At 44.4% G+C, this 15,010-nt stretch overlaps 1 protein-coding gene across 2 annotated transcripts in view; it reads left to right on the forward strand.

The window, feature by feature from the left end:
• The window catches only part of PTPN14 (protein tyrosine phosphatase non-receptor type 14), a 125,500-nt gene that overhangs the window by 51,708 nt on the left and 58,782 nt on the right, over window positions 1-15,010 (forward strand). For both annotated transcript variants that reach the window (XM_081185970.1, XM_081185971.1), the window contains exon 3: window positions 782-951. In XM_081185970.1, the coding sequence (XP_081042096.1) occupies window positions 782-951 (170 nt within the window). The remainder of the gene's footprint in view (window positions 1-781; window positions 952-15,010) is intronic.

Here is a 15,010-nt window from a genome sequence, read left to right on the forward strand (position 1 = left end):
TGTACAGGACTGAGGCCATTTAGGGCTTTAAAAGTCAGACCAGCACTTTGAATTGCTTATTCCTGATCCCTTAGGACTAATCAAAGGATGAGGAAGTGTTATATTTATTCTGATCTCAGGACTGGCAAAAATTCAGTTGTTTCCTACTCTTTGTTTGATCATAATTGTCAGGAGTGCTCTGATGGTGTTTCCTGCTTGGCAGGGGGTTGGACTCGATGGCCCTTGTGGTCTGTTCCAACTCTATGATTCTATGATTCTATGATTCCATAAATCGTAAGTGCAAGGTGTATGTTGGTGCCAGAATCCCAGAATGTCTTGAACTCATTCACAAGCCCAGATGCCATGTGAAATTCCACCACTAAGCTACTGTGAAAAGTCACATGAATTATTCCCCAAGCTTGGATGGCCAGAGTTGGAGAACTAACTAGTTTGCCATTTAGTATAGGATGGAAGCGTGAAGCAGTAGGTTAGCAGTAGAGCATTTACCTTGCATGTGGAAGGCCTCTGGTTCAATCCTTGGCATCTTAAGGTAGGGCTGAGAATTGTCCCCCTGGGGTTTCAATGCCAGACATTGTACTAGCGGCTCTGGATAGTTCTGCAGCTCTGACTTGGTCTGAGACAACTTCTTAGGTTCCTAAAAATGAAACCTATTATTATTTGGTAACTGTTAATACACATAGATTTTAATTTATGGGAGGAAGGAAACGGGAGAGGGGTTTTGCTCTTTGTAAACTTGCCCAGCGAATAAACCTGCTTTCAAACTCTTCCTCCCCCTCTCCAGACACACTATTTTGGCCTTTGGTTTCACAGCAAGAGCCAGCAAGTGCGATGGGTGGAATTGGAGAAACCGCTGAAAAAGCAGCTGGACAAGTTTGCCAGCGAGCCTTTGCTGTTCTTTGGGGTCATGTTCTACGTGCCCAGCGTTGCCAGACTACAGCAAGAAGTCACAAGGTACCCAAAGCTCTGTTTCATTATATACTTTTCGTAGTTAAGACCGCTGCCTTGCTGCAGGTGTCACCAATAGCAGACGGCTCAATGGGGTGGAGGGGCTTACCCGGCCTCCTGGCAGGTGAGTCGCTGCTGCTTACCAGGTGGGGTGAGGTGCCAAACGGGGTGATGCCAAATTGACAGCGCTGGTGCAGTGGTACTATCCAGACTTGGCTGTTGCCTGCGTCACCCAGCAGCAATGGCTCACCTACCACAAGGTGACGTAAGCACTGTTGACCACTGCTGAATTTAACATTTGCTCCCAATTTTGAGACCATGGTTTGCAGGGAGGGTATCTCAGGAAGAGTTGCTAGGTACAGTCATACCTCTTGTTATGTTTGCTTCAGGTTGAATCTTTTCAGGTTGCGTCCCGCGGCGCCCCGGAAGTAACAGAACGGGTAATAATAATAATAATAATAATAATAATAATAATAATTTATTTGTACCCCACCCATCTGGCTGGGTTTCCCCAGCCACTCTGGGCAGCTTCCAACAGAACATTAAAATTTATTTCCGGGTTTCATCGCTCGTGCATGTGCAGACGCTCAGAATGACGTCACGTGCAGACGCGGGTTGCGTTCTGCTCATGTTGCGAATGGGGCTCCTAAACGGATTCCGTTCGCATCCAGAGGTACCACTGTACTGAAAAAACTCTGGGGACCTGTCCGTAGCATAAATTTGCATAAGATTTACATATGGAGGCAATTTTAGGCTGACTTTCAGAGGGGGAGGGGGTAAGCAAAAACAGAACTCCGCAGTGCCATCTGGTGTCACAGTGTTAGAAAGCATAAACAACGCACATAAGGCTCATTTTCTTTGCCAATGTAGCTGAGTGCTGTGTCTGCATTGGATTCAACATTGTTTTGACTGTTTTCATGCATGCAGTTGTTTTATATGTGGTTTTATTGTATTGTAAGATTGCTTCAAAGTGCTTCATACATGGCAATTCACAAATGACATTAAATAAATAAATAAGGAGGCTTAAGCAACATCAGGCAGGAATGTGAGCAATTCCTATCTCCCCCCCCCAAAAAAGTCGGTACTTTAATTACAGACCCGTTAAACAGCAAATTTGTGGCCATCCAGCTGTTCTCTGTATTGCCAGCCGTCTGCAGGTGGAAGTACAGTACTTGTCTGGTGTAGCTGAAGCACCTGCAATTTGAATAGTTACCTGTTATAAAGCAGTCTTTATGGCCCTCTGAAGGACAGATATTTGCATGGATTGCTAATTTAAGTCGGCTTTTCAAGTGTAATGCATCCCTTGATGCTGATATAGATCCCTGTTTATAATACTTGCAGATCAAACGGCCATGTTTACACGGCTCTCTAGTTGCACAGACAAAATCCACCATATGGCTGTGTTACCTGACTTCGCTGCAATCCTATTCGTGTCGTCTCAGAAACATGCCTCGTTGTGTTCAGCAGTGGCTCTAGATTTTCTCCAGTCTAGGTCACTGTGGATGATTACAGCAGAAATCCCGAGCTGCCATTTTAGTGTTTCTAGATAGACACAGGTTTTGTACTTCTTCCTGAAAGGACATGAGTGGCATTTGAATCTCCTCAGGCTCATTGAACTGTAATGTGCTGAGGCCTATTCACATGCGTTGAAATTAGTGTAATATGAAAGCAGGCTACAGAGCTCAACAAGTACAGTGTTGTTTGTTTTTTACATTTTCAGTAAATTTTAAGGCCTGGTGCAGACCTTTCATGTGTTTTCCGGTGTGAATTCCCCCCTTCTTTTACGGGTTGCTTTAACTTTGCAGTAGTGTTACATCTGCACAGAAACAAATCAGGAGTAACGTTAAAACAGTTAGTGTGGCTGTAGCATGGCTGAGCCCCCTCACACATCCTTTCTCACATGGGTTGGTTATGTGAATCATCCTTAAGCCTGCTGTGGGCCTTTAAGATGTCCAATGCCACAGGAACTCAGCTCCTTATACCAGGTCCATTCCCTAACCAGTGTGACATTTTCCAGGGCTTGAGAAGAAACAAAAACACCATAAATAATTATCTGTATGAAATATTGAAGGTCACATTTACAAAAGGCCCCCACATCAAAAACACAGTGGCAACTAGATGTTTATGCAGAGGACAGCAAGTTGGCTTATCATGCGGTATTTTGAAGTCCAACTGAGTTGCACTAATTTCACTCATCCGTCTTTGTGGATTCCATTTTGTCTGCCTTTTCCATGCCAGGCTCATAGTTCATGATTCTAACCAGGATCAATTTTCCCAGATACATCATTTTTTCTCTGACTCGGCATCCAAAGCAAAGTAAGATAAAGTGAGGAACTCGTAATGTGAGCAGTGTTCTGTCATTGTTTATCTACCAGCCTGTTCTTCTCATCCTGTGATTCTAACTTTCCTGGAAAATGATGCTGGATGAAAATCTGTTTTGTGATGGCAAGGGGAATTATAAATCAAGAAGAAAAAACAGTTGTGCCTCCATCTCCCCCTGCACCCATTGTTTCCCAGCAAGGAAAAAGGCACTCATAGTTTCCTCAAACATTTCAGTCTGTCTTTACAATAAACTCTTTTTGCATGTTTAAAACTGTTGGCAGTGTGAGAACATTGTTTTTAAGTGCCTTCCCTCCATTTTGCAATTTTTAGTGCAAATATTAATCCTCTGGCCAGGTAACAATTGTTTCTAAACAGTGCACTTTTCGTTACCTTGATTAGTTTGGGTATCCTACTGTACCAGTCTGCCTTTGAACTGGGGGCTGCTGATCAGATTATTTTGCTCCGGGATGTGGATCCCCCCCATTTTTTTTCACCCCATGTACCCACACTGGTCTCATGCACATGGCTGCAGAATTCATGCTCACAATGCACACCATAGGAAAATAGGTCCTGGATGGCTGCAGGTATCTTGCAAAGGGGGCCAAATTTTGGCACACTTTTAACAGCCGTGCTTTCCTTCAATATTATCAGTAAAATGTTGCAGACCTGTTGCGAAACCTGGAATAGAATAGACTAGGCCAGGCACCTTTTGAAAGTTATGTGACTTTTTCATCGTGGGTGTTTTTGTATGGTCATGTGTTGAGTTTAATGTTCTTGGATTCTTTGTTTTCATTCCACGGGATTCTTCTAGAGGGGTCAGAACTTTCTCTTGTGGGCTTTGGAATGAGAGCGCCTTCATGGTTTTAATTCGCTGTTTATAAAAATAATTTGCTGAGGATGGCAAACCCTTCTCCCTGCTGACTCCCACCAGTGAATGGAGAGCTTGTTCCCATTGTGTTGAGTACTGAAGCCTGAACTCTTTGCGGCAAATATCTCAAGACCATATTGAGGCTTTGCTAGGCTCTCAGCCTTGAAAAATGGGGAGGGGGGAGGCTGTGTCGGTCAGGGAGGTGAAGGCAGAATATTCATACAGTATTTGAAAACATTTGAAATGTGTATTTCCTAACTTGGAAAAGTCGGACACATCTTGCAGTTGCAACTTACTGTTAGTCGAGTCATGTCCTGCTCTTTAACAGGGCTTCCAGTGGTTACCCATTCAAGGGGCTGAATGGTCTACACCTGGTCCACCCACAACAAGGGTACTGTTTGGGGGAGACTGTTGGTGGGAACAAACTGAGGTTAAGCTTGGCTGCAGTTAATTTGAAACAAAGGGCTGGGCAGGTGGATTCTCCAAACTCTGGTGCAAGGTTAGGAGAGTTCGGTATTTTATTATTTAACTTAAAGTTCCTTTGTCCAGGTCCCAGCTGAACATTATACATGATGCTGCAAGTGAGTCATTTTCAATCACCCATCTCCCCAATCTACATTTCCCTATTTGGCTAATGTCAGTATGAGGGTTCTGGATTGGGTAGATTCGGGTTAGCACATAACTGTGGTTTAATTGGGCCTAATCCCCGCTCCTCCTAGATTTTGGGTTAAATAAATGCAGTTTCTTCACTGCTTACTTTGACAGTTTTTTGCTAATGTCATTTATGTCAGAAACCTTCCAGATTAAGTCTGAGACCCAGTGTGGTGTAGTGGTTAAGAGTGGTAGTCTCGTAATCTGGGGAACCAGGTTTGTGTCTCCGCTTCTCCACTTGCAGCTGCTGGGTGACCTTGGGCCAGTCACACTTCTCTGAAGTCTCTCAGCCCCACTCACCTCACAGAGTGTTTGTTGTGGGGGAGGAAGGGAAAGGAGAATGTTAGCCGCTTTGAGACTCCTTAAAGGGAGTGAAAGGCGGGATATCAAATCCAAACTCTTCTTCTTCTGTATGTATGGCCTGAATGAGCGGCTTGCTTTGTGTGATTGCTTTACATTTGATTGAGATTGGGCTGCTCGGGGGGGGGGGGAACAACTTTAAAAATAATATACACATCTTGGCGCTTTAAACGTTAACTGTTAAAAAGCATGTCTAAAGAAGAAAATATTTTAAAATAATTTTTAGAAACGTTGAGGATTCCTTCCCCCAACAAACACACTCAGAACGACATGGGAAACAGGCTCCATGGGAAACGTTAGTACTGTACTTCAAACGTCTTGAGAATAAAGTGGACTTGTAAATGAATGAACTTTGAAAAGTGTAGCCAAGGGGTGTGTAAAACGCTCATGGCTTCTATTGGCACGTGGAGCAAGTGATATGGCATGGCTCTGCCAAATGAAACTAAAACCTTAGAGGCAAACAAAACATTTTGTGGTAAGATCAAAACGCTTGAAGCAAGATGGTTTGCTTAGAACTTCCTTCTTAAAGACCACAATTCTAAACAGTTTTACAGCTAGGGATTAAGCCCCATTGGACGCAACAGGCCTTACTCCTAAATCGACGTGTATAGGATTGTATAATGTGCTTTTCTGCTGTAGAATAATGCATTTCTCCTGGGCGGGACTATTGGGTGTTCAGATTATTCTGATGGCAGCTTTATATCATTGAGGCAGCAGGCGCACGTGTAATATGCATTGACATATCTCTCGGTGACTCGTGGTTGTACACATAGGTTCGTTGAAAGTTTTTGGTATGAAACAATTGCCTGTTTTACCTGCGCAATGGCGTTGCAAAGTCAGAGCGGCCCAAACATACATGTGTGAACTCATCCTTTGTAATACTTGGGGAGTCCATGGAATGGGCAGTCTGAGAACCTTTGGTTGATTTCTACACTGATGCAGCCTGTACCCATAGGCAAAACTGACGTTATTTAATGCTAGATTCAGGTAGGTAGCACGCAGTCGGGAAAGAAAAAAAAAGCACCTTAGAGACCAACTAAGTTTGTTCTAGGTATAAGTTTTCGTGAAGAAGTGTGCATGCACACAAAAGCTTATACCTAGAACAAACTTAGTTGGCCTCTAAGGTGCTACTGGACTATTTGTTTAATTATTTAATGCTGTGGAGGCTGATTCAGTTCTCTTGCATAGGCTTCAAATATCTGAAAGACCATTTCCTTCCCTACAGTCCCTCTCAGGTGTTAAGATGGGCACCCAGCACCCTCAAAACTTAACGGTTAATTTTAGGATGAACGAGGGATGGGGCAAGGCTTGGGAGGTGTAGAATGTGGGCATACCGCAGGTGCCTTTTACTGCCAGTTCGCTGTAATCTAACTTGCTGAAATCTGTTCGCTCTCATTGCCACCGGGAGATGTAAGCCATACCCAGTGTGGCTAGTTAGTTGGTTGGTTGAACAAGAGCAGGAAAGAAGAAGCTTCCTGAATTCATGGTATTCTGGTTTCCTTCCTCTGCACTTCATGGGAACGCAACTGAGTCAGTGATCAGAGCAAACCTCGTTTGAGGACGCAAGGAAGACCGGAAAGCTGCTTATCATTTGAGCCCTTTCAGCAATGTGCTGTATTTATACTGGAAATGACAGGGCTGTTTTTCCTTTGGCTCTCAGGTACAGAACTGCTGCTGCTTTCCCAGTCCCTTAAAAAAAAAAAAAAAAAGTATTACAATGTGAACTGGAAAGGGAAAAAAACATTACGGTGCTTTGGCATGATCTAAAATTAGGTGTGGTAGTATCAAGAAGAAGCTCAGATTTAAGTATATTTTTTCTTGCTTTCTAAAATGTATTTCTATTTGTACATTTTACGGGAGGAGGGGGTGGGATTGCCCAGGAATAGGAACAAAAGAGTTTGATACCTGATTAGCAAGTTTCCATTTGAATTGTACCTCAAAGCACACTTTTCCATAAGATGGTTGTGAGTTTCCAATTAAAATGCATATTGTAACTTTAAACATGGTTTTAGTAAAGTTGACAACCCTATTCAGTAGAAGCACAGGGACCAACTTGTACATTTGGCAGCTAAAATGAATGAGCCTGCTTGTGTCTTAAGAGCAAGCACTTTACCTGTCCCTTCTTCAGGTGTGCACCATAAGAAGAAATTGGAAATACCGTACCCACTACAGTGGTACCTTGGGTTACATATGCTTCAGGTTACATACGCTTCAGGTTACAGACTCCACTAACCCAGAAATAGTACCTCGGGTTAAGAACTTTGCTTCAGGATGAGAACAGAAATCGTGCTCTAGCGGCGTGGCAGCAGCAGGAGGCCCCATTAGCTAAAGTGGTGCTTCAGGTTAAGAACAGTTTCAGGTTAAGAACAGACCTCCGGAACGAATTAAGTACTTAACCCGAGGTACCACTGTATTGGGTTTAAAGCGACTGAGGTTTGTTATTATATCCAAACCAGGAACAGTAATTACCGTATTTTTCGCCCCACAGGACACACCGGCCCATAGGACGCACCTAGTTTTTTGGGGGGGAAATAAAGAAAAAAATTTATTTCCCCCCCAGGTGCGGGGCTGGGGCGGGGGAAGCCCGAGCTTCCCCTGACCCCAGCCCCCAGAACAGGCTGCTATCCGCAAGCCGTGGGACAGCTGCGCGAAGTCGCGCAGCTCTCCCACGGCTAGCGGAGCGCTGCGCGAAGCTCGAAGCTTGGGGCGTGCTGAGCTCAGCGCGCCCCAAGCTTCTGGGTGCAGGCAAGCTCTCCGCTAGCCGTGGGAGAGCTGCGTCTCCCATGGCTAGCGGATAGCTTCATGAAGCCTGGAGAGTGAGAGGGGTCAGTGCACACCGACCCCCTCACTCTCCAGGCTTCAGCGAAAGCCTGCATTCGCCCCATAGGAATCACACACATTTCCCCTTCATTTTTGGAGGGGAAAAAGTACGTCCTATAGGGCGAAAAATACGGTATTTAACCTTTGGTTTATTGGAAAAATCCAGCATCAGGAACTATGGTTTGATTCAGTACAACATGGTTTAAATTAACCACAATTTGCACTTGAAGCAGATTTTCCCCATCTCCTCCTCTGGCATGCGCTGAAAAAGGGGAAAACGTGAGCATGAAGTTTAAGCAGGTTCACTCATGTAGCGCCAAGCTCCATTTTAGCTTTGCATCTGAATCAGACCATAGAAATAGTTGACAATGGGGAAGTTTCTGAAATTTGCCTGCAAGAACAAAGATCCTGAATTCACACCACAAATTGATCATTCACAGTGCAGTCCTACCCATGGCTACTTGGAAGTAAGTCCTGTTGAATTGGTTGGGACTTACTCCTAGGTAAGTAAGCCTTGGCCACCTCCCCAAATCAACCACCACATTTTGTGTTCACATAAACCCTAAGCAGCAGTCTTGAAGGCCTTCGTACAGCTTAGTAGTTTATCACTGCTAGTAGTAGTTTATCACTTTGTAGCAGATAGGTCATCCCTCTTTCTCTGCCTGGCAGAAACCACCAGGAACCACCAACAAGGAGGAGGGGAAATCTGCTAATCCACTGGGAAGGGTTTGGTCCTGGGCATGTTGAGACCATGATGTGCTGAAGTGTGTTGGCACTGCAGAAGGAGGGTGCCCCTTTGCATCTTTTTATAAATATAGCAACAAAGATGATTCATAGTGTTCTGCCCAAACAGTGACATCACCTAAGCATCTCATGCTGCTGGTGGGGTGGGACTGCTTAAATCAATTTCCTTGCTACCCACTTGCAATCTCAGCACAAGCAATTCTTTGCCCTTGCTCACTGGTTCCCCTGGTTCCTGCTGGGGAAGGTTTCTGCTTGCAAACGTTCAAAAACACCTCGCTGCTCACTAGAGAAGCAAGCAGGCCTTTTGACCTTTTTATGTGCCAGATTATGGGTTGAATTATGGCTCCACCAGGTGGCCCTGCCCAAATGTTACCAGACTAGGTGTTGGTATTCATAGTTCCGCTGGAAGCTACCTTATACTGAGTCAGACCTTTGGTCCATCAAGTTCAGTGTTGTCTACTCTGGCAGGTAATGGCTCTCCAGGATTTGAGACAGGGTCTCTCCCAGCCCTACCTGGAGATGCCAAGGATCAGGACCGGCCAACCCATGTGGCAAGGTGAGGCAACCGCCTCAGACAGCAGCACCCAGAGAGGCAGCAGACCCAGCCTCCAAGGAATGCATCGCTCGCTGCTGCTGCTGTGGCAGCAGCTGCAGCATGCTGAGAGCCAGTGTGGTGTAGTGGTTAAGAGCGGTAGACTTGTAATCTGGTGAACCGGGTTTGTGTCTCTGCTCCTCCACATGCAGCTGCTGGGTGACCTTGGGCTAGTCACACTTCTTTGAAGTCTCTCAGCCCCACTCACCTCACAGAGTGTTTGTTGTGGGGGAGGAAGGGAAAGGAGAATGTTAGCCGCTTTGAGGCTCCTTCGGGTAGTGATAAAGCGGGATATCAAATCCAAAACTCTTCTTCTTCTTCTCTTTCATTTTTTATTATTAATGATTTTCTTGATTTACAAAAGTGTGTGCATAGTTTCTCTCTCATATTTTTCCCCACGAACTCCCTAGATGCAGTCAAAAAACAATGGGAGGATGACATAGGCTATGAGATTAACCCCACTCAATGGACCAAATTGTGATCTAAACCCCCCTTTAAATCCGTATCGACAAAAAGATAAGAACTGACTCTGAAACTCACCTACAGGTGGTACCTAACACCAAGAAAACTAGCGCTAATACACCCAGGAACCTCACCAAAATGCTGGAGAGGGTGCATCTCCACAGGCACATACCTCCACATGTGCTGGGAGTGCCCCAAAATCCAACTATTCTGGACAACAACCATACAAGAAATAAGTAAAATAACCAAGCAAGTATTAGAAATCACCCCAGAATTGGCCTTACTAAACATCTCCCAAGATAATAATGCAGCATGCTCTTTCGAGGCTGGATCTTCCACCTCCTCGACAGCCCCCACAATGCCACCTCTGCAGCAGCCCCTCGGAGGCAGTGTTGGCCCATCCTTAGGGAGAAAATGGTGGTGCCTGCTCTCTGGAGTCTGCACCCAGATTCAGAGCAGGCCTCTTTCACCCCAGGGTAGCCTTCAACCGTCATGTGAGGTTGATTTGATTTCTCCCCACCCTTTGTTCCTGGTGTACATCTTCACTCGCTTTTTCCTCCCTGGTGGGGTGGGGACGCCATTTTGTTGTTCGCCTCAGGTGCGCAAATGTCTTGGGTTGGCCTTGGATGCAAGGCAGGTGTTCCACCACTGAGCTATAGCCCTTCCCAGTATCAGGTGGTAGCAGTATGTAAAGATAGGGTAATACTTATTTATATGTTTTATTAATTTAATTTAATAATTTATAGGCCACTTAACCCTTCCCCTGCTGGAGAAAAAATTCACGCTTGCTTTATTTGGTCAGGCTGTTTGGGCTACTGGTTGGCCACTGTGAGTACAGGATGCTAGCATAGATGGCCTGATCCAGCAGGCTTTTCATATGTTCTTAACTAAGTTGTTGTGTGCGTGAACGAGGTCCACTTGTGCAATAGGACTTTCTCCCTCACTCCTCTGCCCATATGCCCCTGAAATTGCCTCTGGAGGGTTGGGGAGAAAACCCAGAACAGGTTTAGGGGGCACACAGGGGTGGGGAGTCCCATTGTACGTGGGAACCTTATTCTTTGCATTCATACCCCACTTAGCACCCTTTGCATCTTGAAGTTCACTCTTGTATCTGAGAACTACCCCCTCTCGGCTGCGTTATATTTAAATTGGAACCACGTATTGCATACCTCGGCCACCATTCCATCCCAGTGATGACTCCTATGCTGCCTAAGCCCCAGAATTGTAAATCCATTACTGTTTAGACAGCATCAGTTTGAATTTAGAGGTTGATGATCCATTAGAGAATTGTGTTCTGCAACAAAGTATGGACCCCGGGTTTCCGTCAGGGCTGCAGAGTCGTTCCCATGAACTCAAGAGCTGGCCATCCCTTGTATAAACTGTTGAGGGAGAGCTTAATGTAATTAGCTGCATTTACATAACCATTGTAATATGCAAACGAGCCTGAAAGAAGATGGGAGTTGAAAAGTGTGACACAATTTCCTTTGCGCCTTTCTTGCATCTTAGTGCTTGCGGAGTTCAATTAACCCTCTTTGTTACGGAAAAAAATGAAAGCAATAATTAAAACGAGACAACTTACTGACTAATTGTACGAGGCATTTTCAGCATGACTTGTTTGAAATAACTAAAGTGGCCCTGACCTTTTGGGTTTTACAATCTGTAGATTTCTCTGTAATGAGGATGTAATTTTTCCTCAAATGAAAATAGGAAAAGCATCTCTGCAGATGCTTCTGCGCAGAAAAATAAATGGTAGTTCCCACTTGTGCAAGGAGGGGAAAGATAATTATCCGAATATGATTAACTCCCCCCCCACTCTTTCTCCCACCCCCCATGTAGTTAACAGTGAGGAATTTATGCACTGTGAGAGGTCAGTGAATGGGTAACTAATGTAAATGAATGCAGCTTTGTTCTACTAGGGCGTTCAAATAATTCACTGGAGAGTGGCTGATGAATAATTTGAAGGGAAATATAAATATATCCTCAAAATTTCATGAGATGTTCAATCTCTCCACAGCCTCTATTGGCACACCAGCATTTCCGTGTGACCATCAAGCTACACCAGTGAGCAGGCCCAATGCCAGTGTACATTTGACTCTGACAGTAAAAGGACTTGCTCAGTCTTTGCCCAGGTCGGATAACAATGTCGCTGGTTTGCACAGAACCTTAAGCAACAGGTGCTACATGCACACCAGGGCAAAGCATTGCATTCACATGCTCTCGCCCCCCCCCCGCCCTGTTGCACGTGGAATGAAGGAGAATTTCTTCCAAGTTTACTTTTAAGCTACGTCCGCACTGTACCTTGAAAGCACTGTGACATCACTTGAACAGTCACGTCTTCCCAAAAGAATCCTGGGAACTGTAGTTTGTTAAGGCCATCAAGAATTCTTAGGAGGCTCCGGTTCCCCTCCCAGAACTACAGTTCCCACAGTGCTAGCGGGGTCATGACACACCACACCCCAGTGCCTGCAGACTCCATTGCCAGCGTACCCAACCCCGAAGGCAATTGGGTCGACGGAGGGTAACCGAATGTATAATTTGAAAACAATCCTGTTGCACAGGTGATTCTGAAGTTGGGATTTAGTTAACAACACTGTTGAGCCTACAAGTCACAAAAGAATTCCATTCGCTTGCCCAGACCTGTGGCGTTTCTGCAGAGCTTAGCGCTGTAGTGAGCTGTAAACACATACCTGGGCGCGAGCTGCTGGGTACAAGGATGTCACTTTTACATAACCCCTCTTGAGAGGTGACCCACATTGGCTTGGGGTTGCAAAGGGCATCTCTACATAAATACAGCTGAAGCCCATGCATACAGTGGTACCTCAGGTTAAGAACTTAATTCGTTCTGGAGGTCCATTCTTAACCTGAAACTGTTCTTAACCTGAAGCACCACTTTAGCTAATGGGGCCTCCTGCTGCTGCCACGCCGCCGGAGCACAATTTCTGTTCTCATCCTGAAGCAAAGTTCTTAACCCGAGGTACTATTTCTGGGTTAGAAGAGTCTGTAATCTGAAGTGTCTGTAACCCGAGGTACCACTGTACCTACTTAGGAATAAGTCATGTTCAGTACAGTGAGACTTGCCTCCAAGTAAGAGTGACTTTAAAAGAGGCTTATCATCATGCCAATTTCTATACAAACTGCTTACAACCTGGAAGATAATGTGTTGCTTCACTGTGAGAATCTCTCTCAGGCTCACATTTTCTCCTCCTTTTACCCTCTCTTCTCTCTTCTGTCTATTTTCTTCATTCAAGGCAAACCATCGTTTGCTGTTTTATGTGAACTTTCAAAATGAAGGTGGGTTTCCCCTTACATACAAGGAACCAAAGCAGAATCAAAGCTATTCCACTTCACTTTTGCAAGGATTGTGCATCTCATAGTTTCCCAGTGCATGCAAAACAGCCAACAGAGGTTTGGTCCAAACTTTGAAAGGAGGCAGGGAATCACATCATGAGAGATGAGGAATACATTGGAGATTGGGCCTTTTCAGTGGTGGAGTTCCCTTCTAAGATATATGTGATGGGCTGCCTCAGCTCAGGTCTTTTAGGAAAGTTTTAAAAACTCATTTGTTTCCCCTGGTTTTTACTTGAAGGTTTTACTGCACATTCTCCTCCTGGGGTTTTTATTGGTAGCTATTGAATTTTATTGCATTGGGATTATTTAAGCTGAGTCTTTTAAAAATAAATAAATTGAATCATATGTTCCAGTGTTACGGTTAAAATTGTGCATTTGCTATTAACGCAAGTTGTCTTGGGAAGGCTACATAGCCGTGAAAGACAGCTTAGAAATATTTGAAACAAACCCTGACCTGTAAAATGGGAATAATAATCAGGCATGCCATGGTTTTCAGCATCACACTTGTTCTGGAGCACATATTTGAAATGTGGAAAAGAACAAAAGGATTGCAGTAAGTTACTCCATGGGTAACAAGTAAATTATAAATATAAAGGAACGATCCACCAAGGATGGTTCCACATGCTCCACGTACTGAAAGCATTTTTACAAGAAGACTTTGCAGTGCATCTCATTTTTAACATTTGGCTTCGCCATATCCTTAAGATTCTTTTAGCATGAATCTCATCATCTGACTTGGCTATTAACCTGGCTGAATACCAGAGGAATCTTCAAACTGTTGACTCACATTGCTTCAGTGTGTAACCCAAGCTTCTTTCCCTCACATTGTAATGTTAGTGGCATGTCCCTTTCAGAGCAAGCAAAGCATATTTGGGGATGATTCAGTTGGTGTTGCTTGGCACAATTAAACTCTATTATGGTGAGCTGTGTTCCTTAGCATGCGTGGAAGTTGTCTGTGGGATAGCCTGACCCCCATCATGTGAATCAATTCAAGTTCCCCATATAAAGCATTGCCTTGTAGTGCTAAATTGACCTTTCTTTCTTAAATAATTCTTGGGCCCCCTTTAGCTGCTATGTATGAATGATAAAGCTGTCAATGGCAACTAGTTGTGAGAGCGATATACCGGTAATTATGTTCACTGCACAGCTATGCCTGTTTATACCAGTTGCTGCTGGGGATCTGAAGTGGGGGTGTGTGCTGTTCTTGGCTTTTTGTAGGCAGCAGATTGGCCACCTTGAGAACAGCATGCTGGGTCCAGCAGGGCTCTTCCTGTATTAAAAATAACAGAAATATGGAAGAACGAGGAAACCCCGACTAAAGACCTATGACAAGAGAAACTGATGGACTATGCAGAATTGGCAAAATTGACTCATAAACTATGGGACAAGGATAACTGTGACTTTAAAGATGAATGGGAACCTTTTGCAAAGTACTTAAAGAAACAACAAAGTGAACTGGACTCCTTGGCAGGTTTTGAATAAACACTCACAAATTTTTCATTGACAATAATCAGTCAGACAAATTAAGGATTTATACAATTATGTAACATGCAGGGAATAGCATCTGTAGAGAAACCAGAGATTGTAGCTGAGGGAAGTCTGGGGGGAGGGTGGGTTATTTTATGGGGGGGAGGGGGAAATGGGGGGGGGATCAAGGATGATATGTATTAAGACAATATGTTTTGTTTAAATTTTTAATAAAAAATAATAATAACACAAATAAAAGATCAAGAGTCAAAACCCTGGGAAGAGAGTGTTCACAGCAGGGGAAAGCAGGGTGCTGAGAATTCCAGCCCATTATTTCGAGTGGCAGGCACTGACTTAGCCAATGCCCAGTGCAAACTGTTCAGCACTCTAATTATAAGAAGCACATGGTGTTCAGCTGGGACTTTTTTTAA

Source organism: Podarcis bocagei, assembly GCF_964188305.1.
Source record: "Podarcis bocagei genome assembly, chromosome: 3".
Taxonomy (NCBI): Eukaryota; Metazoa; Chordata; class Lepidosauria; order Squamata; family Lacertidae; genus Podarcis; species Podarcis bocagei.